The 26,053-nt window shown below is 43.1% G+C and overlaps 1 protein-coding gene across 1 annotated transcript; it reads right to left on the minus strand.

Annotated features, from left to right (window-relative positions):
• Positions 1-376: 376 nt before the first annotated feature.
• LOC111144938 (ankyrin repeat domain 1) lies at positions 377-9,636 on the minus strand. Its single transcript, XM_022499549.1, has 9 exons — positions 9,243-9,636; positions 8,421-8,600; positions 7,401-7,538; positions 7,165-7,272; positions 5,847-5,945; positions 4,354-4,452; positions 4,050-4,148; positions 3,818-3,916; positions 377-1,255 (listed from the first exon to the last, which is right to left on the minus strand). Exons 1-9 carry the CDS (start codon positions 9,456-9,458, stop codon positions 1,145-1,147), a joined length of 1,149 nt encoding a protein of 382 aa, XP_022355257.1. The 5' UTR covers positions 9,459-9,636; the 3' UTR covers positions 377-1,144.
• Between the last annotated feature and the right edge of the window lie 16,417 nt (positions 9,637-26,053).

A 26,053-nucleotide genomic window follows, 5' to 3' on the forward strand; every position in this document is an offset into this window, starting at 1 on the left:
ATCATTCTGCCCACCAGGGGTCTCTTTCTCCCCATCACTGGGGCCAAAAGAACTTGAACTCCTCTATCTTGGTGATGGTTCTCCCAGCCTTGCTGCTCGAAGTGTGCTTCTGGTGTACCACCACCTCTGCATCATCAGGGAGCTTCTCAGAGATGCAGAGTCTGCCTCCCCCCACAACCCCTGCAACGAATGGGAGGGATCAGAAACTGCATTTTAGCAAGATCTTCAGGTGGTCTGCATACATGGTCAATACTGTGAGAGGTACTATTTTACAGGACATTTCCAATCCCCAAAACTTGGAACACAAAAAACTCCATCTAAATGGCCTTTTTCACATGGTTCTTTCCCACCATACTTATAGAAGCACTTAGAAAGAGGTTTAGAATTTGCTTTTATTGTGAATATAAAATAGACATACAACATAATATACATTTACACATTTACACTTTGCGGTCACTTTCATCTTTTTTCAGCAAATTCACTTCATCATGGCCCAGTGGCCTGCACCTGCCACGAACATGCCACTTACAATCACAACATTCTCTTCACCTTGGTACAACGTGTGACTTGGTAAGGAATACCAGGCCCGGGCGTCTGACGGCTTGGCTTTACCGTCCTCCTCACAGAATCCCTCTCATTCTACAGTTTCTCCTCCTGTCTCTACACGCCTCCCACTGCCCCAAACTTCAGCATTAAAAATTCAGGAGAAAAGAAGGCTGTAATAATCACCCTTTTCCTTTAAAAAAAACACCTTGAAATATCTTCCACCAACTAGGTGCACATGAGTAGGCACGAACAGCATTGCTCGTTAACATGGTTTAAGAGCAAATCTACAGGGAGGCTCTGAAGTGTTATATACAAATGAAGCTTTGCTCACCAAGTGGGTCATCGTGAAGGATCAGAATTTCCAGTGGCATCATAGTAAATAAATAAATAAATAAACAGAAATAAATTAAAATAAATAGAGTGAGATTCACTAAGGGAAATTCCCCTAACTATATGCCTGTGCTTTCTCCAGACTTCACTGGGTGCAGCTGTACAACAGGTGGATAGGAGCTGGGTGTTAGGACTAGTTGCTCTTCCTTGGGGCCTTGCCTTCAAAATGCCGGTGAAGAACAACGGGATGCGAGCAGCGCCATTTCCCTCAGAAGGAGGCTATGCGAGAGGTTTTGTAGGAGTTCTCCTTCAGGCTGTCAAATATCGCTTTGGTTCCATTCTGCCAGTGCAGGACCAGATCCATTGGGGTCTTCCCAGCCTAATCAAAATGCAGAAGGAAATGTGACTTTCAGATGGAAGGCATCTATAAATTCTACACATCCTGTGTGTGTGTGTTTAATGAGGTAATGGATGGGTCTATGTTGTTGACCTGTTTTATGCTTTCCACTATGAGTGATTTGCAGTTTATATTCAAATCAGCCCTTCAGTGTTTCTCACAGGAATGCTTTATGGCATTTCAGATGAGCAATGTTTTGGGGTTTTGTTGTTGGTTTTTTTCCCCCCTGCCCTGTGGGACTGCCCCAGGTATTGGTTAAAAAAAAAAAAAAAAAATCAATCCCCAGTTCCTAGACAGTAAATGGGAAGAGCATTCCAAGTCACTCTGAAATTTTTAAAAATGCCTCTCTATATATCCAGTATCCTGTAGAAGAGGCCTGGGGAGAAAGTGGTCAAGAACCAGTTCCTATCAATTGGGAAAACAATTCCTGATAAAACATGATGGTAAACAAGCTGCTTGGACACCTTGGTGAAGTCCTCAGGTGCTGTGTAGAACTATTACTGCTCCAAGAGGGCTAGTTTTCACACTAGGATCTCCTGGGAAATTTCATTTTTCTTGGGGGGACATCAACAGCGTGTAAATAAGTTTTGAGACCAAAATGCTTTTCCGCTTATGCGTACGTCTCCAGACATTTACCAAAATGAATACCATGTCACCTCTCAATTCTTGTATTTAAATATGAGAAGTCTTAAAATTTCCCACCCCTGTTCTTTTGGAAGTCTCTTTAACTCAGAGACTGTGAACTGGCAGCGTTAAGATGCAAATCAGTCTAGAGACCTCTTTTGTTTGGGCCCAGACAGAACTCAGATTTCTTAAAAGTTGGAATTAATTGGCAACAGTCGGAAATTAGCAGATTTCCCAACTGAATCCGTGAACTCTCTGAGAAAATCAGAAGAGTTGGCCAGCATGATACCTAGGGCTTCACAGAGCAACAACGGACTGGGGTGGGGAGGAGCCACTGTCTTTAAAAGTTATGTGCACAGAGCCCCTGCAGCCAACATTTATGTAATTTAGGTGATCTGCCTGGTCCCTGTGCTTATTTGAACTAGTGGCCCTGTAACCCTCATTTTGGAACTCCTCACCTCTGTAGCATGTTCCTTGAGAAACACTCATCGGTACACATGGTGACAGAGCTTTGGACAACAGAATAATGTACTGTGTGTTGTTTCCAGTCCCCCTCAAGATGGTGCCCAGTGGCTTAGTGGTCTTTTGGGGAATATCCGGCCATTGGATCAATGACATTAATAGTTCTAGGGCCCTTATGTTGAGCTCTAACTGATAATTCAAAGCCTTGAGCCCCATTGGTATATTTTGGGCTATTCTTCCATGAATTCCTTTACCTCATCTCTATTAGAATTTATCTCCTGATTTTCTGGCTACTTACACAGTCTCCCCCAAATCTATAGGCTAGTTCTCTGGGTTGGTAATGTCTTACTGCCTAAAAATAATTGTCATAGTTTCTGCAGTTTTGGAGATTTCATTAAATCTACTTTTTTCCCGCTAATTTATTTAAATTATTAGATAAGACCAATCCCAATATGAAGGATGAGGGGATCCTACTATTAACACTTTCCCATCCAAGCAGCCTCTGTTTATTGCTTCTATCCTTTGTTCCTAACACCAAGACAGTTTTGAGGGTTTTTTTTTATGATAAAATATTCCTCTCAGTCTCATAGTAACACAATAAGGGGAAGAAATTATTCACAATAGAAGATGACTGGGGTTTTCCTTCTTTGTAAAGTGATTCTCTACCAAATCTTTCAAATTATTTCTTTGGTAAGTTATATCCATTCCTCCCAGTGATATTTTTAAAGCTTATATTAGATGATGTTTGTCTGGGAATTGGGACCATGAGGAAAAGTTGGCTCTCTTCCCTGGCTTGCAGATGAAGCTAAATTAACACGTACTTGTAGAAGGGACTTATATGAGCATTTTCAGGGCCTAAATATAGGAAATTATTTTGAGGGATATGCAGATAAACCACAGTGGAGAATGGATAGAAATTATCTCAAAAAATATAGGCAAAAGCATGGCTAACCCTGGAAGAAAGTGGTAGCATGTCCTGCTGTTGTAAGGAGGGGAGGACTACTCAGAATTACTCGGATTTGATATTGATTAATTTCAGTTCATTGGCTCTTGGCCCCATTGACTGCTGTGGAATTTAATCCTTTCAGGAATGGTGCCTGTCTTTATTCCTGACAACCCCAGGCCTTGCTCAGCCACGGGTGTCCAGGGAAGACAGTGCTTAGGTTTGTGAAGGTGAGCAATTTGACCGTCTCATATGTTCAAGAGGAAATCTTAGAAGAATCACTGGACACTGTGATTGTGTCTGTCATGATGGCTCCACCCATCTCTGACCAGGTGACCCGAGTCATTGCCAAGGACTAGCAATGTCATTAGGGGAATAGACAGGGGCATTTAAAGCATCACAAGACCACCCCCAACCCTGAAATCCTACCACTCTGGCACCGTTTTCAAGTAGAGCAGATATGCTTTCATGCATCAGAAAGCCCACACGCGGGGCTGCTTGTTTCGGGTACTTACACAATTCTTGATGTTGAGGTCGGCACCATACATAATCAGGAGTCGGATCATTTTGTAACGGTTCAGCCTCACGGCGTCATGCAGAGGGGTATCTCCTTCCTAGAGAAGCAGACACCACAGGCTAAAGTGGGGCCCGAGGCCAGGAAGTGGGTCCCACGAGAGCCTGGGCTTGGGGAGTGATTCCAGATAAGTGCTGGAGCTGCTGGAGGTGGAACTTGGCCCAGGGACTCACTCGGTCTTTGGCGTTGAGGTCCGCCTCACAGGCGATGAGATGCTCCGCGCACTCGTAGTGGCCAGTCCTCACGGCTACGTGCAGCGCTGTGCTGAGCAACTGGGAAATTGAAGAATGCGACTGATTTGCGGGGCTCAGGGACAGAGGCTCTCCCAGACCCCAAGGCATGTGCAAGGGGGACAAGTGGCCACTATGGTGCCCCACACAGCATAAGTTTCCCGCTGACCCAAATGGTGAGGTGGCTTTGGGAGAGGAGGGGGGAGGGGAGAGGGGCCCAGGAGTGGGGGAGGGGGGAAATAAATACCTTATCCCGAGCGCTGATTTTTGCTCCTTTATTCAGTAGCAATTTTAAGACATCGAGGTTTCCTCCACGGCTTGCCCAGTGGAGGGCTGTAGATTCAAGCTATACCAGAAGGTAAAAGGACATGAGTTAATGTAAAGAACTGGTCTGAGGAGTTAATACTTGGTTTCTGAGGCCCCGGGAACACCAGACTGGCTAGAGCATCCATGGTAGCAGTGGGCTGTCCCCCTCCGGACTACGACTACAATGACTGAGAACTACAGTTTATTGAGAATTTCAGCATGCCTACAAGGTGCTGTGCACTTTCGATGGACTGGTCCTCCCAGCAACGTTATGAGGTAAGTGTGACTGCGCTCCTTTGGCAGATGAGAAAAACAAGTCTCCAAAATAGTCAAGTTTCTTGCCCAAGGAAGGACAGCTAGTAAGTATCAGAATAGATATCCAAACCCACATCTGCCTGGAACTTTTAGCCACTTTTGCCAAATATACTCAGAAGTTCTAGAGAAATACATTTTAAAATTCTGGCAAAATAAAAGTAGTCCCTTCCAAGAGATTTTAATCTGGATCTGCCACCTCTTTCTGTGTCCCTGTGCTTTTTTTCCCCATCTCTTGTTGGTTCTGTGCTGTCGTTTATGCCAACACAACCAGTGTCCCTCAAGTGTCCCCACTCAAGGTCATCACACACTGCCCTGACTCTTGGGAGATGCCCTCTTCCCCTCTCTGACATGTTCCTGGCCTTCCAAATCATGCATTCATGAGTGTTAGTGTCTTTTCATGCAAACTTTTTTTTTTTATTGCTTTCCTATGTGTTTGTCTTCAGGGTTCAATTTTGTTCAAATTCTTTGGACCTTTTTCATATCCCTCTTCCACTTTGCTATAAAGTCAAATTGAGCTGCATTTAAATAAATAAAGCATTTTCCCAGCTCAATCTTCAGTCCATAAAATATGCTGTATTCTGGTCTTTGTAGAACTCACAGTAGTTGAATTATTGAGGTCTGAATAGCAGCTACTTTCCATGGATGCAGTTCATTCCGTATGCAGTTTAGCCCCTGATCTCACTGATGGCATCTATCATACAAGGTGTACAGCTAGAGAATTCTGACACATCGCTGGCTGCCAAGGGGCCATGAGCAGACTGCCGTGTATAATGGAAGGACAGGGACACCGAGAGGCAAGTGCTGACTGTATTACTTCTCAGTAATGCTACTGACTTGATACTGACCCAACTCTCTGATGGGGATATTGAATTGCATGCAGTGGCTTTCACTTCCTTCTTTTCCCTGGAACACTCATCTCCTCTTCAGTATATATGGAAAATACTTTCCACATGACCTAGCCCCATCTCCCAACTCCCTTTTGTATGGAGAAATGAGCTTTTGCCTGGTTTTCTCAGATCAATTTTCAATCCAATCAGCCCCATTTTTCATCGTAGGTTTTCTCAAGCTTCATATGGATTCCTTATTTTGGCTCATTTCCAAACAAAAAAATATATTTACCATATCACGGAATTCGATCTGAGCTCCAGCTTCCATTAACTTCTCCACAATTGCCAAATGTCCTTCTAAGCATGCTCTGTGAAGAGCCGTCCGTTTATACTGTCAGAAGAGAGATTTAAAAAGAGAGAGATAGCGATGCATATAAAAATGAGCAGAAATCCTTTCTAAGAGGTAGGAAGCTGAGGACTCCTACAACCTCACTGATAGAAACTCAAGTACTTCTTTTTGAATTAGAAATGTCAAATTCACTAAAATTTCAGAACTAGAACAGTGATCCTGCAACTGAGGCTTGAGTTTCCTGCAGGTACATTTCTAAGTGCTCAGTGGTCTACGTGGAGGGATGTGAACTTCAAGCTCACAACTACCTCAACACTGACATTTCCCTTTCTTGAATTTTGTGCCTTCATTGTTTGTGTAGAATTTCCATGCAGACCAGAAAGTTTTCTCCCATCTGGGACCGTTGCTGGGTTGAATATCAAAAAGTATTCAATTCTTCTTTAAGAGAACGGGGGACTCATTTTTAGTTCAACTTCAGAAATGATTCCCCATTCAGTTCACAGGGGAAAGGACACAAAAAGGATTAGTGCTTCTGGTAAAAAAAAAAAAAATTCATATTAATGGATTGACTATTTGGCCTAGAACAACTGTTGCCATTGTTCACTCCAGTGCCCTCTATTTACAGACAAGGAAACAGAGGTCTAGGAAATGCAAAGTAGCTGCTAAAATCAAACAGTCACGTAGTGATAGAGCCAGCACTTGAACTCGAGTCACAGAGTCCCTGAGTAGTGATGATGTGTTTAGGTCCAATCAAGGATGATGCTATTGGGGCACCTAGATGGCTCAGTCGGTCAAGCATCTCCTTTCAGCTCAGGTCATGATCCCGGGGTCCTGGGATCGAACCCTGCATCACGCTCCCTGCTCAGCCCCTCCCCCTGCTTGTGCTTACCCTCACTCTCTCTGTCTCTAATAAATAAAATCTTTTTTTTTCTTTAAAGGATGATGCTATTGTGTGTCTAAAAGGGACTTGTTGGTCCTGCCTTATTAAAAGTCTACCCCAAGAACATAAAAAGCTAAAGACAAACTAAAAAGTCAGCTGGAAGAATATGGGAGTGCAAAAAATGCTGCAATTCTCAGCACGAATCCAGCCTCTTTGTTCCGGACTGCTGCACTACCCTAATATGCTAGTGGCATCTGGGACAACAGCTGGAGAGACTGTTCCAGGTGGAGTGCTTGTTGGCACCATGTTAGCAAGGCAGAAGTTAAGCAGAAACAGCACAAAATGAATGAGCTGGATTTTGCAGCACTTTGTAGAAGTTACCTCATCACAGACATCTGGATTGTTCTTGTCCGACAAGAATTTTTCTACTACTGGCAGTTTATTCTCCAGAGCAGCCTTCAGGAACCTCGGCACATCCACAGGTTCCGTCTAAAGCCAAGAGCAGAGCGCGGGAGTTACTGTGAGCTTTCCAACATCCAATCAAACCCTCCACAGATATTTATTCCCCGGCAGCCTAATGCCAGACATGTAATACTACCAAAGCAAACCGTCCTTACAATGATTTCAGGTTCAGGTTCCTTTATAGCTGGGACTTTAGTCTTCTTGTATTTTTTCCTTTTCTTCAGCTGAATGATGACTTCAAGGTCTTCTAAATTTTCAAGCTTTGATCTTTGTTCTAGTTTTTTCTTCTTGAGCTAAAAAAGAAATCCATATTTCAAAACATGGTGACCAGCATTCTGGTTGTGTCTAAACAAAATCTGCAAGGGGAAACAGCTGGAGCAAAACAGTAAAAAAAAGTAAAAAACAAAAAACAAAAACAAAAAGCAACAACAACCTTTAAAACTAATCATTGACTTTGACTTAGTGACTTCTTATTCAAGAATTTTGGGCGTCTACATTTTCATCTTCACTTCCCTTGCCTGTACCATCAGCCTTTGACTCATTGGAATTAGGATGTAGTCTGTAACTGAGCATCGAGTCATCATTTCCATAAACAAACCCTGGATTTCTGCCGAATTTTTTTATTTAACTCAAAAGAATCCAACAATAAGGGTTAAGTTCTGAAATATCAATGCCAGTCTCTTTCAGGCAGCCTACAGAGCAGGCCTCATGAAGCAGGCTTTCCTGGGACTACTGCTAACTAAGGCATGTTTTATCTGCAATTAATAAGGAATGAAAATTCACACGGCACCACGGAGTTTGTCAGCCCAGATAATGAACACAGCCAAAGCCATGTGATTGAGAAAAAGTCTCTCTTGCCTGTGTATAACTAGACAGTATATGACATCAGAAATTCACTGGTCATTTTTCTCTTTCCAAGTCTTTAAATCAGAACGTAGTCCTAGAACCTTCAATCATTGATTCAGAATCCAGAAGTCATTGTCTTGCTACAGAATTAGTTCCTACAACCTGTCCTATATAAGTTGTCTCTTTATGGGTTTGAATTTGGCAAAGAAACACCTTTGGAGTGGTTGCATTTATTTTGTCTCCTCTCTTTTCTCCTTCCTGCCTGGCACCTCCTTCTCTTACCCCATCCCTGACTTCCCACACTAGTGGATTCCAAGAAAGTTCCTTACCTCTGCCTCTCGCTCTTTCTCAATTTTCCACTGTTGCTCCCCCAGGCTCAGGGAGTGGGCTGGAAGTGTCTTCAGGTCCTCTTGCTTCTCTAAAGTAACAGCAGTTTCATACTGCCCATCTCTGAAATCCTCAGGTAGGAACTCCCCAGTCTCCCCACTGCCATTCTTCTTCCCCGTGACCTGGGGGGAACGGAAATTGTAGGTCAGAAGTAGCAGGGCCTATCCTGGGATCATTCTCCAGAGACGATGTTGCAGGGGGGCCCTGGTCCTCCCTGCCTGATGACAGCCACATCCGTGTGCTGTGCTCTCAGATCTCAGGCTGGGACACGCTGCTGCTGCAGGAGACCAGGAAGGCCATCAGACGATGGTCCTCCTCTCTTGGTAAAGCAAGGCTGAGTTTAGGCTGATATGTTTCAATGCACTTTTAATCCACCTAATCACACTTCACCTAAGAAAACTACAACCCCTCCATGATTATTTAAAATTCTTCCATTTCAGGTACTTTTGTTTGACTCTTGGCCTTGAGTTGTGGAAGTTTCCAGACATCTATTCTTGCCATAGAACTTATTCCCTAAGGCATCCTCATATCCACGCTTTATAAGAAAACCAAAGGAGAAGATAATAAATAGGAAATACAGAGAATATTCATGACGGCCAGATTTGTTTTCCCAATTTCACTTATTTCATCACTTAGGCCAACCCTGTTCTGTGGACAACATCAGAGTACCTGTGCATTTTGCCTGAAGAAGAAGGACATTTCGGACATATAAAAACCAAGACTAAACTGGTTTTCACGGCGAGACAACAACGTGTCTTACGTACCAACTCTTCCACTTTCATCACCATCATGTCAGCCTGAGGTTGGTTCATCTGCGTGTTTGCTGCTGTGGAACAAATGCCTCGAGTCAGCCCTGTGGAGCCCCTCCACACCGGTCGCCTTATATAGCGAGGGCCGGGTGAAGTCATCTCCCAACCTGGGAACCCAAGTAACACCCCTGCCCCCACCCACAGCCAACTCAGAGGCAGGTGAATTTTCATTCCAGACTCAGTGTCTGGGAAGCAGAGGAGGGAGGGGCTGCCAAGTAACCCCCCTGAATGTGTGAATCAGGAAGAAATGTGAGAGGGCCATTCCTTGGGCAGTGACCACACCGCTCAGCAATGCAAGTCATCCTATTTATCGAGAAGCCAGGGGACAGCTGTCTGTTGATACCGCACCACAGGCTGCTCCTTTTCCTTCTTTGCCAGCTTTCATATGACTAACCCTATCAAGAAAATGTAAATACCCTGCATAGCACACTGCCAGTAATATCTTGCTGATAACCAGACTTATCAACACTTCACTTGGGGGAAGTGTTGCTTTAGGACATCCTATTCCTATCAGTAAACAGTCTGAGAGGAAAGGATCCGGGTCCTAATGACCCTTGTCTATATCGGTTTGGAATTCTCTGGAGTGATGTCTAGGGCTAAAAAGGCCCCATGACATGCCACCTTACCATCATTATAAGAAACTGAAAGCATTCAGTAATGCACTTTTATTTTATGGTGTCACTGGCCATAATTAGCACATGACACGCTTCCTGTCATCTAAAAGGACATACTTACTGGGGCCTCTTTGATACAAATGGTCCCCACCAAGATTAGAGGAGATCAGTTATTTAGAAATGGCATGGTGTTGATTGGGTCATAGAGCCAAGGTTCTCAGAGGCTATCGCTAAAACATTCAGCTGTGCGAGCTTATCAAAAATGCAGATCTCCTGGGCCCACTCCAGGGCATTCTGAATCCATTTATGGTGGGTCCTAGGAATTTGTATTTTTCAAAGCACTCACAAAATCCTGATGCATCGAGGTTTGAGACACATTGCTAGAGTGGCAGAGGGCTTTGCTCTGGGGAGGGGTGAACACTACCCCAGTTTCTGGTTTCTCATTCTGAGGTGTTAAATTATCTAAAAATATTTAGGCCTTTTTTTTTTTTAAGATTTTATTTATTTATTTGACAGAGAGAGAGATCACAGGTAGAGAGCCAGGCAGAGAGAGAGGGAGAAGCAGGCTCCCCGCTGAGCAGAGAGCCCCATGTGGGGGTTGATCCCAGGACCCCGAGACCACGACCTGAGCCAAAGGCAGAGGCTTAACCCACTGAGCCACCCAGGAGCTCCAATATTTAGGTCTTTTTACTGCTCAGGAAGAGACTAGGATTTACCTTCAAAGCCATTTATAACCTTAGTTTTTTCAGTAAGAAAAACAAAGCAGAGAATGAGAGGGAGTATTTATGGAGGGGATTGTTAGGATGTTATGTTGAATTTATGTATCTGTAACCCCTCAAGACTACTCTGCCCCACCAACATGGCTGCCATCCTCTTCTCTCCTCAAACTGATCAGCTCCTGGACATCTTCTGGAACCTCCAGAATGAGACATTGACTACCTACGCTGGCAGAGAAGATCCCTCCTAATAACTCCTTTATCTGTTCTGGTCTCCTACTGTTCTTTCCTAAAAGGGGTTTTACTTAAAGCAAATCTCCTGGTGTTTTCTTTGAGGCAGACACAACTCTTACGTCTTCCTTGGTTTTTCCATCCAAGTGAGAAATGGCCATTTTAGCTTTTCCTACCATTTCTCAGGGCTTTTTGTTCCAGGCTTGACCCAAACCGAGAATAGCATTAAGAGACATCTTTGGGGAAGGGTCACAGGTTAAGGATCTTGAATATGGAATCCCACCACCAGTGCCTTGAAAGTTCAAGCAAGACCCACATGCTTTCATTTTACACAGGGGGTTGCGGCCAGAAACAGTGAGTAACTTGCTGCAGATACATAGCAGGTTGGTGGATACTCGGTTGAAGAGTTTCGATTCCATCCAACAGAAGCTGAAGCCCACAGAGCACAGAGGAGATTTTCAAGGGCAGGGCCCAACCAAAACTGATAAAAGGGGAGGCTCATTGTTTAGATCACCTCCAACAATGCAAGTAGAAGTGGGTGGAAGACGGCACATCAAGATTTAATCTTCCACTATTCCCTGAGTTTTTCCTCTCAAACCTGGCTGATTCTGTACGGGACACTCCAGAAAGTCTGTTTTTTGTTTTGTTTTGTTTTTTTTTGAGACAGAGAGAGAGAGAGTGAGAGTGACTGAGTAGGGGGAGAGGTCAAAGGGAAAGGAAGATAGAGAACTCAAAATCTCAAGCAGACTCTATACCCAGCTTGATCTCACGACCCCAAAATCAAGACCTGAGTCGAAATCAAAAGTCAGCCCCCTGACTGACTGAGCCCCCCAGGTGCCCCTCCAGGAAGTCTTGAAGGGAATTTTGCAGAGAGTGAGAGTGGAGGACAGTTCATGGAATGGGCTGAACTGAGAGAAAAGGAGCGAACCGGGCAGGTCAGCCATGATTGTCAGGTCAGCAAAGTCCCTGCTGGACTCCTCTCTGCGCCACTGTCCCCATGTTGGGCCAGTAGGCATGACAACATAGGACAGGATCTGGCTTCAAAAAGGGATTCTAGGTGCATTTGGCTCCCTGACAACGCATAAGACAAAATTGTATTTTCAAATCATTCTTATCAAAATTGAGAAAAGAACTTCTCAACTAGAGGGAAGTTCTGTCTCTTCTGTTTTGTTTTGTTTTAAAAACTTCCCTCCTGTAAAAGCACCTCATGGGGGAAGTTCTGAAACGTATATATTTGGCTGGATCTTACTCTCACACTAGGCACAACCCTGCCTTACCGAGATGAGTTCAGAGAAAAAAGCTTCTCAGTGGTTCTATCATTCTTTACCCAGCATCAGCTGTCTGTGGACAGAGGGAGCAGGGAAATGGTTCCTGGGTCTTACTGGAGTTACCTCATGAGCCTTTCACCCAGTTTCCACAGCATTTCTGCATTTCAGTGGGACCAGAATTAGCACCCTGTTTCCAGCGGGAGAGAGTGAGAGGCAGAGGAACAGAGCCCACAGCACTAACTGTTGTCACCCCAAGTTCCAAAGATGTGCCCAGACCCCACCCTGGGAATTGTGCGGCAGCTCCGCTCCAAGGGCAATCTCATCTTTCCAAATTTGGGGACCTTGTACTTCACTGTACTTCTACTAAGATATTTCTCTTATTATATTTTCTTTCTTTTTTTTTTTTAAAGATTTTATTTATTTATTTGTCAGAGAGAGAGAGAGAGAGTGCACAAGTAGGCGAAGTGGCAGGGAGAGGCAGAGAGAGAAGCAGGTTCCCGGCTGAGCAAGGAGCCCGATGTGGGACTCAATCCCAGGATACTGGGATCATGACCTGAGCCGAAGGCAGCGGCTTAACCCACTGAGCCACCCAGGTGCTCTCTTATTATATTTTCTTAACTACGTAAGTAATCTCTGCGTATCATTGTTAAAAAGTAAAAAGACCCAGAATGTTGCTTATTTGCAATCTTACCAAGTGTTGATTTGATACTTGATTTTTTTCACCTGATAATGTGTCTGAGCACTCGTCTTCTACCAGCACAGACCAATCTATTTCATTATTTTAATCAACCGCATGTATTTCCACGTGTGGACAGACCATTGCTTATTTACCCACTCTCCCATCTGTGGATGTTTAGGCTGTTTTTCAAAACAGGCCCCTTTATTTGCTCCAATCAAAGACATCTTATAGCACATAACATTTTGTTATTAACATTCCGTGTCCTTAGAACACCCACCTCCATACTAAAAGGAATGACTCCAAGGACCGTAGCCAGATTCTGACTCAGAAGACACCTTGTTCCGAGGTTGTACTTACAATTGCTCATTTTGCCATCCCTCTTCATAGCCTTCCCGGAGCCTGCAGCTACTCACCTCCCTTGGCTCAGAGAAGAGGCTGACTCTGCCTGACTAGGAATCCAAGTAGCCTTACGGCCAAGCCATGGCTCAGTTTACACACTTGAAAATGCCAAAGGCAGGTCATAAAATGAAGCAAAGAAGGTTCAAGGTTGTTTCCCCACCCCCACCAACCGGGAATGGAATAACCTATATTTGAAAAGCTGAACACACTGGAGACATATTTGAGCAAGATGGTGGTATCTGCCTTCATCTCCTCTCAAGAGACAAAGGTAAGACTAAAGTCCTTTTCTGCCCAGGGCTCTGGAATCAAAGCACATGCACACTGCCGATAAGCAATGGGGCACAAGCTTTCTTTTTGCAGGTATTGGTGGCCCCCGGAGGGAGAGGTAGGTGAGACAGTAGGTCTTACCTCCACACCTTATGTCAGGTGCCTTGTAAATTACATGTCTCAACCCGAATTTTGCCACACATATGAACCTATGTCAGCCAATAGACAAACACAGCCACACGGGCTCTTCTATAAACTCAATGAAACCGGCCCCATCTTAGGCCCTCATACAACAAACAGCATAAAAGGTTCAGTTGAGGCCAATGAAACCACATCTTAGTAGCAAATTTTAGCTAAGTTTCTGGTCTAATCAGGCGACAGAACATTCCATGTATGGCCCAATACGAGATCTGACAAAGTCCTTGTACTCACTATAGACCTAGGACTCCAACAGGCGTAACAAAATGTCTGACACACAGTAGGGCTTAATACTTAAGTAACACCTGGCAGTATAGTTATATGCTTTTCTAGCCACACCACATATCTTGAATCCTCCTTTCAATGACAAATAATTTGTAATATTGTTAATGCTAGTTAACAAAGAACGCTTTAGTACTAGTAAGAGTTAAAGATTGTTAAAGGGCTTGTGGTAGTCTTTTCCAGAACATGTACAGCTGATAGACTTCTTATAAACCTTAAGTAACCACAAGTGCACCATGCCCAGTTAGGTCAGGTCAGATGTGAATTAACCTTTCCCAGGGCAGTGGTTCTCAAGGCCGGGTGCATCTTCGAATTGGCTATGAAGCTTTTAAAAGATGCTAATACTCCAGCCTCACCCTAGGTAAACAAAATCTGAACCTTTGCTGTAAGTTCCAGGTATTGGCATTTAAAAAAAATTCTCCAGCTGATTCTAATTTCCACCCAGCTTTGAGAATACCAACACAGGATCTAGATTTAAGTGACTATGTATATAGGGGCGCCTGGGTGGCTCAGTGGGTTAAAGTCTCTGCCTTCAGCTCAGGTCATGATCCCAGGGTCCTGGAATTGAGCCCCACATCGGGCTCTTTGATCAGCAGGGAGCCTGCCTCCTCCTCTCTCTCTGCCTGCCTCTCTGCCTACTTGTGATCTCTGTCTGTCAAATAAATAAATAAAATCTTTAGGAAAAAAAAAGTGACTATGTATATAAATAAATGTACATATATTCTTGAAGGTATAGGAGGCAGTCAAGCTATCCTTACCCCAGTTTCTGAATTTTGATTGTTAAAGATTCTGCCTTTATGATGATTATGGAAAATACACATACACACACACACATACACACACACTTTATTCAATATTTGGCCTTACTATGTGTCAGGCATTTTTATAGAGCTGAGATATCCTTTTAATTCTGGCCCTGCCCTGTGTCTGGTTGAGCAAGTCCTCTCACATCTTAGGACCTCAAATCCTCCAGTTATCTAAGGAGACTTTTGAATGAAATGATCTCTGGGGCCCTAAAATTTTATGGAGGTCTTCAAACCACTGAATCAAAAGGTAGAAATAAACATTTCTGACTGCAGCATTACATGCAGATGGCAGAGGTGATTCTCCAAAGCCTCTAAAAGAGGAAATGGTCCATAAAGCCTCCACTAGCCCAGACATTTTAAAGACACACCCCCATTTGATAACCATGAAAATCTCACACCTTCTGTTAATATGAATAGGAATGTCAAGAGGAACTTGAAGCCAAAACCAAATCAAAGCAATAGTCATTTTGAATACGCTTTTCCAAAGCACCCCCCCCACCCCCCGCCAGACCTTAGAGATCTTGATAAGGCTTCTTCCCTCCTCCTTCCCATGTGAGAATCTCTGCCCCAGTTCTGGCCTTTGCTGGAATCCAAGTAGAAAAAGGACAGATCAATGGACAGGAAGGGCTGTCAGGGACTTTATATTAAAAGTCTTATTTCTCCAAACAGTGGATTCTTTTTTAGGCCCCTGCATTAATTTCCATAGTCTTAGTAAGACAGAGCTCTTAACAATCAACATTCTGAGCCAGTGATAAGGTTGAGGGGACTGTCTCTTACTCCAGGAAGAGTAGGTGTGCAGGAGAATCAGCTAATATGAATGAATAACGATTCCCCTTCCTGCCCCTGACGTTTCTGAAAAGCTAAACTTACTTCATAAAATGAAATTTCACTGAATGGACAAGGGCATGGTAGAGAGTTTGCATTGAAGCAGTTTGGGGGAAAAAAAAAGTCCAATTGTCATAATAATGCTCTGAAAAGATTTTGAAGCAACTTCAGAATTACTTCACATCCAATTACATAGGACATCCACTTGGGGTGAGAGATAAGTGCTTCTATGACTGCAAACATAGAAGGAAAATGCATTTAACCTCTTTAGCCAATTTATTAAAGCAGGGAAGAATTATTTTTTAAACGCAATTTCTGACTTCAGGTAAGGGGTATTGGAAAAAAATGTCTCAGTATAGTTTGGAGTTTCCTAATAAAAAAGAAAGTGCTGCCAGACATCTTAAGTATGGGTTCTTTGGGAAGCAGAGAAATTTAGTAAAAATCAGTAAAAGCACTGAGTGGTTACCGAGTCACTGGCCTTTAGGAAGGGCCAAGCCGAGACAGCCAGGACCCTTCTACTTTGAAGACTAAAACCTTCCTTTGTAAACATCCTGATGCATGAAATCTCACCGCAACATTGCTTCTCGTGGCTCACCTAAGTCTTGGCGGTTTAGTCAGTTTGTCTCATTCTAGCTTCAGAAAAGGCCATCCCCAACAAAAACATCCACTGAGCACATTTTACTGTGAGTCTTCCTAGATCAAGGGAGACAGAGCTGAAAGATGAAGTTCCAGCCACTGAAATCCTCCTGGAACTACCCCCCTTCTGCTGGCTCAAAACCCTTCTTATAACTAGGTATTTTTGAGTTCTTTTGAATACTGAACTTTGGAAAGTAGAAAAGTCTTCAATATTGTCTAGCCCAGTCCCCTCACTAAACACCCTGGAGCAAGTGACACCTGAAGAGGTCAAGGGGCTTGTCCCAAATCGCATACAGGGCCGGGGTACAAATCCAGCTCTCTCCACTTCTAGGCCAACCTTCTTCATTCCCAGATGAGGATGGGAAAAAATACTTTTTCTTCACAAAGATAGGTTAGCTGATATCTGGTGCTCCATTCCCTTCAAAGTAAATGCCCACACAGGTACTATTTCATGTTTTCTGTCTCCTTGTATACAGAGGGTTATAGCTCTGTCACTTAAAAAATACATATAGCCTCTTATCCCTTGGGGAAATTGTTGATTTCAGGTTTGGAACAAAGAAGGTACAAGATGAGCTTAGAATATTCTGTGTCAGAAAGCAAGCAGGTACTCATGACTAATGTATGCTGAGTGTGAAAAAGAATAATGATGGTAACTTACGAATGAAACGACCTGTTGGGTCCATAGTGATACTCAATAAATAAATAAATAATATAAATATGGGGCTCCTGGGTGGCTCAGTTGGTTGGGCCTCTGACTCTTGGTTTCTGCTGAGGCACGCATGATGCCATGAGTGGTGGGATCTGGCTCCATGATCAGTGGGGAGCCTGCTAGAAGATTCTTTCCCTCTGCCCCTCCCCACTCATGCTTATGTGCATGCAGTGCACTCTTTCTCTCTCTCTAAAATAAATTTTTAAAAAAACCTGTAAAGTTTATAATAAAATAACTAATATAAATATGTAAGCAAGTAAGTAAAGAAAGGAAGGGAAAGGGAAGCTCTTCTTTACAGAAGAATGCCAGCTAATTAATGTAGAGAGAAGGGTAAAATTAGGAAGTTCATCCCAGTAAAATAATTGACCCAAGCAAAAATTATCAATGAATGCTAAAACTATTTTATGAAAGGTCTCTGGGCATCAGGATATTCTCATAGTACTAAAGGATCACACAGAGATTATTTATTAGACAATAAGGGGCAAAAAGCACCTTAAAAATGGGGAGACCCAGCAGGCACCATTTTCAGGAGTGACCAAACTTATTATCAAAAGAAGCACTAGGGCTCAGGTCTCAGTAGTTTTTAAAACTTTCCATCTGTTCAAATTTCCATCTAGAGTTGAGAATACCATCCTAGGGCTGAGATTTATGTGAATATGTATGTAAATATACATATATATGTATTTTTGAAGTCGTAGTGAGCAATTAAGCCATCCTTGTCACAGTTTCAGAGTTGTGACTATAAGACCTTGGGAAAAAATACATCTTATATGCAAATTATTCACTCAGTGTTTATTTAGCCTGTTCCTGCAGGACAACCTGACATGTATTTCCTAAAGTGTTGCAATAAGAAGTGGACGTCATCACTTATGCAATATCCTTACCAAAAATGATTAACCTGAGTCCAATCATGAGGCAACATTTAGACAAATCCAGAACGTCAGACCCTTAACAAAACAACCAGTTGGGCTCTTCGAATAGGTCAATGACTTGAAAAGCCAAACAAAAAAAGAATCGGCTTGTCTAGATTAAAAGAAACTTAAAGAGACATAACAATAGAACAAAATACATGGATTTTGGTTGGATCCTGTAATTTAAAAAACAAAAACCATAAAATATATTTTGGGAACAATTAAATTTGAATAGAACTTGAATTTTAAACATTATTAACAATAGTTTTCTTATGTTTTATAATGGTTTTGAGGTACTGCAGGAGGATGTCCTTATATATTCTGAATTATTTTGTGGTGGGATGTCGTGATACTTGCTTTCAAATGGTTCAACAGAAAAACTCTATGTGTGTGTATCTGTATAGAGAGAAAAGACTGAGAAAGAAAAAGAGCATAACTATAAAATATTAACAATTGACTCTAGGTGAAGAGTATAGGGGTTCTCACTGACTGCTGTTCTTTCCATTTCTCTGTACCTTTTCAAACTTTAAAATAAGTACAACTTGGGGCATCTGGGTGGTTCAGTCAGTTAAGCATCTGCCTTTGTCTCAGGTCATGATCCCAGGGTCCTGGAATCTAGCCCCACACTGGGCTCTCTGCTCAGCTGGGAGTCCGCTTCTCCCTTTTGCCTCTGCCCCTCTATCCAATCATATTCTCTCTCTCTCTCAGTCTGTCTCAAATAAATAAAAGCTTAAAAAACATATATATACCTACAACTTTTTAGTAAAATAGGAACCCTAGAACATAAGCTTCATGAAGCAGGGGATGTTTGCCTGCTTGTCTCACTGATGTACACTGGGCACATAGTAGGCACTCAGTAAACCTGGGTCTAATGCAACGCGAACACAAAGAAGGCGGTGGGCTTGGGGCTGGAGGGAAGGGCTGGAAGCGGGGAGCCTGCGGGTGTCATGCCTGTCCCTCTGCAGTTTGCAGACCCCGGGCGGCAGGAACGCCCGCACCAGGGCCCCTCTGGTCAAGCCCTCTGTCTGCATTGCCTCTGAGCTGCCAGAGAGGCAGCAGGTTGGGGAGAGAGTCCCTCAGCCTGAAGGGCTTACCCGTGACCGATTTCCCGCCAATGCCACCCGCGGAGCTGGAAATGGCATGGAGATGTTTCTGGTGAGAAGAGAAAACTGGGGCTTCTGTCCGTACACAGCTACTCAGGCACACCCCAAGGATCCCAGGGGAAATATGAGCATGTGTGGACCCTCTGGGGTCATGAGGTCCCAGAGCCCCCCCACGCAAATGGTGAAATTGAAAGTCTTATGGTCAGGGGGGCAGCTGACTTCTTTCTCTATTAAATCTCCTTTCCTGCCACCAAAAGAGTGTATTGCTTTCAAAAGATGAGTTGTCTAACATTGATGACTTCTGATGACTTTTTACGTCATTTCCAAATTCTGTTTGAATGTGTACTAATGGCTAAAAGATGAATAGAACAAAAATGGCCCTGGAGGCTAATGGAGGAGGAGAGTCCCTGGGGGTGGTGGGGGACTCAGGTGTGCGGCAGACTAGAGAGGGGCTCAGCCCAAGGGCGACCACCTAAAGGTTTCTTTCTTTCCTTCCTTCATCCCTTCTTTCCCTTCCTTTCTTCCTCTTTTCTCTACCCCCAAGCCACCTCAAAAACCAGAGGGACTGAAACCAAAGTCAGGTGAGGGTCGAAGGACCCCAGCCTTCATCCTCCCTAAAACTTGATAAGTGGGGCCATGCCCTCCTATTAAGTGACTATTTCAGAAAGAGGTTCAGACCCTTTAACTAGAAACACCCGCCCCCCACCTCTTCCCGCCCCCAGGCATGTCATCCCTTTCCTGTGTCAACCTGCAAGGGAAGGTGTTCTTACCCCTCCCCCTCAGAAGGAGCCTGGCAGGGTTTTCTGAACTGAATTCACGTAAGAAAGGGAAGAGCCTGTTTGGAAAAACATACTCTTCTGCTGCCAACACAAGCAGACCTTTTAGGGAGGAGGGAAACTGTAACCCCTCCAAGATCTTCGCTCTCCTTCGGAGCTGGAGCCGGGGCTCTCAGGTTTCACAAAGGAATTTATAGAGCAGACTGACGCCTCTGGGGTTGGAATCAGCTAAGTACTAAGTGGAGAGCCAGGAAGAGGGCTAGGCACCCTTCTCTGATTGTTTACAGGGAATGAAAATGTCCTCTCACTGAAAAGGAATGTTTGGCAAGGAAATGATCTCCTTGCCACAAGCCGGTCGCTCCCTGGGGACTCAGTTTGGGATAGTAACCATCAGAACCACCAACCTGGACAAAGCCCTACTCGGTGGGGTGGGGGAGGGGGCTGAGGGTTAGGGGAGCTTGGTGATGCTTAAAGCAACTCCTGCCTTCGAAGGACAGCTGTTCTCTTTTCTAGGTAAGTTATGTATGGCAAATGAAGGAAAAGGAGAAAAAATGAGAGGTTGGAAATCACTTAGGGAGAAATAAGAGGAATGCTTGACTTGTTGGTGTATGTGTTCCCTACTTAGCTGAGAGCTTGACCTAGGTCTTCTCAAACCTGTGTTTAGGGGGCACTGGATGGTGTGGGGTGAGTAGCTCTGGTGGCTGACATCTAGCAGAGAGAGATGATGTCCTTCCTTATTTGGTGGCCTGAGAAGCCAAGTTCCCTCCTCATCTCTCATTGCACGAGGACTGGGCCCTGGTCAGCAAAAGCCCAGCCATTCAGCGCACCCCTCCCACTCCTCCCCAGCCCCTTGTCTTATCTCAGAGTCTTCACTGAGGAATTCTGAGGCCCACCCTAGTACTCCGGAAGTGCTCCAACCCATGGCCTGCCACTTGGCTCCCTTGTGATGACAAGCAGATAACATAGCTCACATGCCTTCTCCTTTCCCTGCATACCAACCAGACCCCAGCTCTGAAAAGGGAACGCACCACAAACCAAGAGAGATGGAGGTTTATTTTTATAAAGACATTGTTAAGACGTTGCAGTAAGCCTAGAAATATGGAACATGCTTCCCCGTGTTGCTCCAGGGTCTCTCCTCAGTCAACATAAGATTTTTACAGATGGGGAAATCAGTAGGTGTGGAGGTTAATTAAATATCCACAGTCACATAGCAAGCACGTATGAGTGTGTGCGTGTTGGGGGACGGGGAGAGTTCAAATTCAAAGCCCAGGCTGACTCTATGTCCAGAGGCCCTTTATTGCAGTTAAATCCCATCAGAACTGAGCATATCCCTGATGGCAGTCACCACGAGAAGATTTGCCAAGTTCAGGTATCCTTAACTTCAAGACAAGCATTCCTTCTTCAAGGCATGGTATCAAAAGGTACATTTGCATGTCCATCAACATCCACTGGGGTTACAACCACAACTCAGATGCAATAGACAAAGTCTCTATATCTGAGAAACAACAAGAAAGCAGAGAAAATATTTGCTAAACACATCAGCAGATGAATGGCTATAAATATGAAACAAAGTGGCAGGATATACATCCAAATCGATACATATGAATGAGTTCAATGCCTCTTTTAAAAGACAAATGTTCTTATATGGGGTGAAACAATATAAACCAAGCTATCAGCTATTTATGAGAGACACACTTATGCTAGCACAAGATTGAGAAGAAGAAAATAAAGGGATGGACAGAGGGACGCCATGTAAAGGCTACCAAAGTATGCAGAAGGGGCAATATTAGTACCAGACACAATAAATCTGAGGCAAAAAGTGCCAAATGGGAGAAAGAGAGATGAACAACATCCAAGAAGAAGTTCTGCTCATCATTACTGTGCATGCATTCAACAACATAGCGTTGGAAACATCGAAAGACCAAATCTGTATACTCAGGCATGCTAAAAACAGGTACACATAATAAAAAGTACTGTTTGGACCCGACAGAAACTTGCTTTCTCTTCCAATGGATAAATTGTCTGCAGTATATTTAAGGCAGGGAGCTTAAGCTCAGACTTTCAGATTGAAAAGATCCAAAGTATTTTGGGGAGAGCTTATTTATGCTGTATGAGTATTTTACGTCAGGGAAGCATTATGACAAATAGACCGTGAAAATCACACCACATCCTAAGGAAAAACAAAAAGCCACAGAAGATTCTTGGAGTGTCTCTTCAGGAAATCCTCAAGCACTCAAGGCCCTTGCCAGTTAGGGTAATGTGTTCATAAATTTCCCTGAACAAACTCATTCCAGCATCAGAAAATGACAAATCAATCAAACTTTAGAGAATTGATGGCTAAACTCTTCCAGGGCTGTGGGCATGAATCCAGGAAAGGAATTTATGCCAGGATATTGAACCCCTTCCTGCCAAAAATGGAAAGAAAGACGGAAAGAAAACCAGTTACTTCAATTCATACCTACCACATTCTGGGCAAGAGAGTGAAGATTCGCTTAGAGCTTCTAATAGGGGACATGAAATTCCTAGCAAAAATGTGGAACTGAAGCAATTAGTTCTTAAACAGATCTCATCTTCTCCAGCAGTGGGGAGAGGGGGACAAGAAGCTAATGAGGAAAAACGTTGTCCGTGGACAACCTTGGGCATCTAGGATTCTAAATGATATCTTGTAAAGGGAAGAAAATTGAGTGGATGTTGAAGGAAAACCTAAGAACTAGTACATGCTAATCTAGAGTGTATTCTGGAAAGCGTAAATTAGACAACGAATTGGTTAGACATGCTGATAGCTTTCCAAGAGAAGAGGACCTTTTCTTCCTGATCCTGTGTCAGGTACTTAGGTAAATTCTCACACCTGAAAGGGATTTGATGTAGTTGAGGTCACTAGTGCCTTAAATTCTACATCCAAACTGTGGGAACATGGACTGGAGACCCTACTAGGTCATTAACAAGGTTGGCCGGTGTGTGAAAGGGTTAGCCACACACACATACACACACATATACATATATGTAACACATGTATATATCTCTATATATTTAACTGCAGAGAGAAAGAGAGATTAACTTGGGTCTCTGTCTGCCTCTTCGTCATTCCTTGTAGTCTCTTTTCTCTTTCTCCTCTCCAGTCTAACAGCGCTTCATTCCCTGTGAGTCTGCCAGTGGGTAGGTCTTGTCTCTGCGTTTCTCTGTGTGGGATTCAGTGTATTCCTCTCAGTCATTGGCTGCCTACCCCTCTCTCTTCCTCTCTCTGTCCCCCTCCCTTCCTTACTCCTGCCTTTTGCTCTGGCTCTGGCTGCTGCCCCTGCTGCTATGATGCATTTTCTATTGATGGAGTGAGCATTAAGGATGCCCAAATATGGTAAAGGTTTCAGTCAGGGTTGAGATCATGGTAGACAAGCAATGCTCACACCGTGCACCATGCTCAGGAAACTCAGTCTGTCACAAACACTGGCCCACCTTATATCCATCCTCCTGAGATCAGAGGAAACGGAGTGATGTAGCCAGACCCTGGTTTATAAAAGGCAGCAGAGACTCTCTGTTGGCAGCTGCCACTTGTTACAGTTCCGTCGATTTTCCATCCCAAAGCAATTTACATTCATGTCTCTGTTATGATCACTTTGCTGTGCCCTTAGTGGAGGGGAAACCATCTTCCCTAGAATCAATTTAGATAATTAGAGTAAATCCACTGGATAAGGAATGCTCAGATACAAAAATGCAACTATTGAAAGATTTTTTTTTCTTTTTAAATTCACCCTCCTTTTAAAAGAATATTCAAAGAATTGCCCCATGAGAGCTCTGAAATGTCAAGAATTCCTCTCATTTCTTGCTGTGGTTAATGCAGGAACATTCTAGAACACTGCAATTGCTCATTCCTTAGAATGAAGGATAGCGAATGATTTTGTTTGCCTGAGATTCAACCCCCCTGAGAAGTATTTTTCCAAGGTGCTCCTTGAGCTAAAGCCTGGCTAAAAACCTTTCAAACCAATCTATGGAAAAATATCTTTTTTATTAAAGAGCTTTGCTTAATCAAGCGTTCCTCCATGGCATTTTAGGGATTTTATTTTTACTGAATCCTTCTAGAACCTGCAGGAAATCTTCAAAATGGATGACACCAATTTCAGCTGCAGAAAACAGCTGCAGTGAAGGTCAGGGGAGACAGACAGGCAAAAGTGAAGAATGTAAAGGGTCTAGCCTGTTGATTTTTTTTCAAGGGGATTCCAAGGCAGAAAGGCTGGGAAACCTATCCCTTAAATTCATGGTTCATGAAATTGATTAGAAATGGCTTTTAAAGTCTTGTGGAAGGGCTATATAGGGTATGAAATTTTCCACCTAGGACAAATTCTGAACTGTAATGGGACTCTCCCTCAATCTAACCTATTTATTACCATTTACTGAGCACTCATCATATGCTACCGTTTGGGACAAATGTTTGATTTGTTCATATAAATCTCATAGTCATTTTTAAATACAGATATGATTATTCTATCTCTTTTACAGATGGACAAATAGAGCCTGATGGGTTAAAGCAATTTGTTTACACAGCTACGAAGAAAGAGATCTGAGATTCAAACCCACAATTGCTGACCTTACAGTCTATGTTTTTAAATACCTGTCACATGGCCAGACTTGCCACCAAGGAGTCCAGATCCAGAGAGAAAATTGGCTCTGAGCATCAGTGACAACAAATGTCCTAGATGGGGATCCTGCTAAGCCTCCCCTGGGCATAATCAGTAAATCTCAGAATGTTATGGAGATCATCATAGAAAGAGCTACTCAGGTTCATCAAGTCCTATGCCATTTGCAGTTCGGTATCTATGATCTCAGATGATCTTTTCTAGAACTCTATGACTTAAGGGTTGGTATTCCCATTTTAACAGAAAAAGAGACTAAGACCCAATGAGGTTAAGTACTTTCTCAAGGTCACATATTTGGTAACTTCAGAGCCAAGGCCTGGGCCAAGTCCTCCTGAATCTTTGTTCAGGGTTCTTTAAGCAGCTTCTGCGAGGCCAACTCCAATCCATTGATCATGACTACTCTGAAGTGTTTTGAAAAATAGTCTTAGGATGGATCAAGACTTGGTGAGAAAAAGGATCATGATTGATTAACCATGTCAGCACAGACACTAGAATGAGGAGTGGCAGCACACTTGCCATAATTATGTTGTCTCTGATCTATTTTGTGCAAACTCAAATTTTCCAGAAGAAGGAATGAAGGCAGATCTCAGAAATTCTGAGAATACTCAAAATTCTAATTGAGTCAATTCCAGCTGAGCTGAAACAGAATTGAATGAATTGAAGTGAAAAACTAATGTTTAATATAAATAAAAGGGAGGTAATTTGTAATTAAAGTACTATCTGCTTTAGTAGTTATTTCCTGGGGCACAATGATACTAGAAGTCATAATAAAGTAGCCGATCGCTTGGCCTGCTTATAATGAATAAGTTTGGATTAAAAAAAAGGAGAAGCCAACATCAAGTTGAATATTGTTAATACTTTGTCTTTATAGTTAACATATTGAAATAAGGCCTAAATAAGTAAATTTCTTTTTTTCCCATATACTTTAAATAAGTAAATTTCTTTTTTTTTCTACATGTAAGGTTTTAATTTTTTAATTATTTTTATTAACATATAATGTATTATTTTCCCCAGGGGTACAGGTCTGTGAATCATCAGGCTTACACATTTCATAGCACCCACCATAGCACATACCCTCCCCAATGTCCATAACCCAACCACCCTCTCCATAACCCACCTCCCCCCAGCAACCCTCAGTTTGTTTTGTGAGATTAAGAGTCTCTTATGGTTTGTCTCCCTCCCAATTCCATCGTTTCATTTTTTCCTTCCCTATCCCGAAAACCCCCCACTGTGCCTCTCAAATTCCTCATATCAGGGAGATCATATGATAATTGTCTTTCTCTGAATGACTTATTCCACTCAGCATAATACCCTCTAGTTCCATCCACATAGTTGCCAATGGCAAGATTTCATTTCTTTTGATGGCTGCATAGTATTCCATTATATATATATATGTAGATAGATAGATAGATAGATAGATAGATAGATAAAGAAGATGTGAGACAGCTATAGATATATCTCACATCTTCTTTATCCATTCATCTGTTGACAGACATCTAGGTTCTTCCCATAGTTTGGCTATTGTGGACATTGCTGCTATAAACATTTGGGTGCACATGCCCCTTTGGATCACTACACTTGTATCTTTAGGGTAAATACCCAGTAGTGTAATTGCTGGGTTGTAGGGTACCTCTATTTTCAACTTTTTGAAGAAACTCCATGCTGTTTTCTAGAATGGCTGCACCAGTTTGCATTCCCACCAACAGTGTAGGAGGGTT

Source organism: Enhydra lutris, unplaced genomic scaffold (assembly GCF_002288905.1).
Source record: "Enhydra lutris kenyoni isolate GAN:26980312 unplaced genomic scaffold, ASM228890v2 scaffoldscaffold12, whole genome shotgun sequence".
In the NCBI taxonomy this organism is placed as follows: Eukaryota; Metazoa; Chordata; class Mammalia; order Carnivora; family Mustelidae; genus Enhydra; species Enhydra lutris.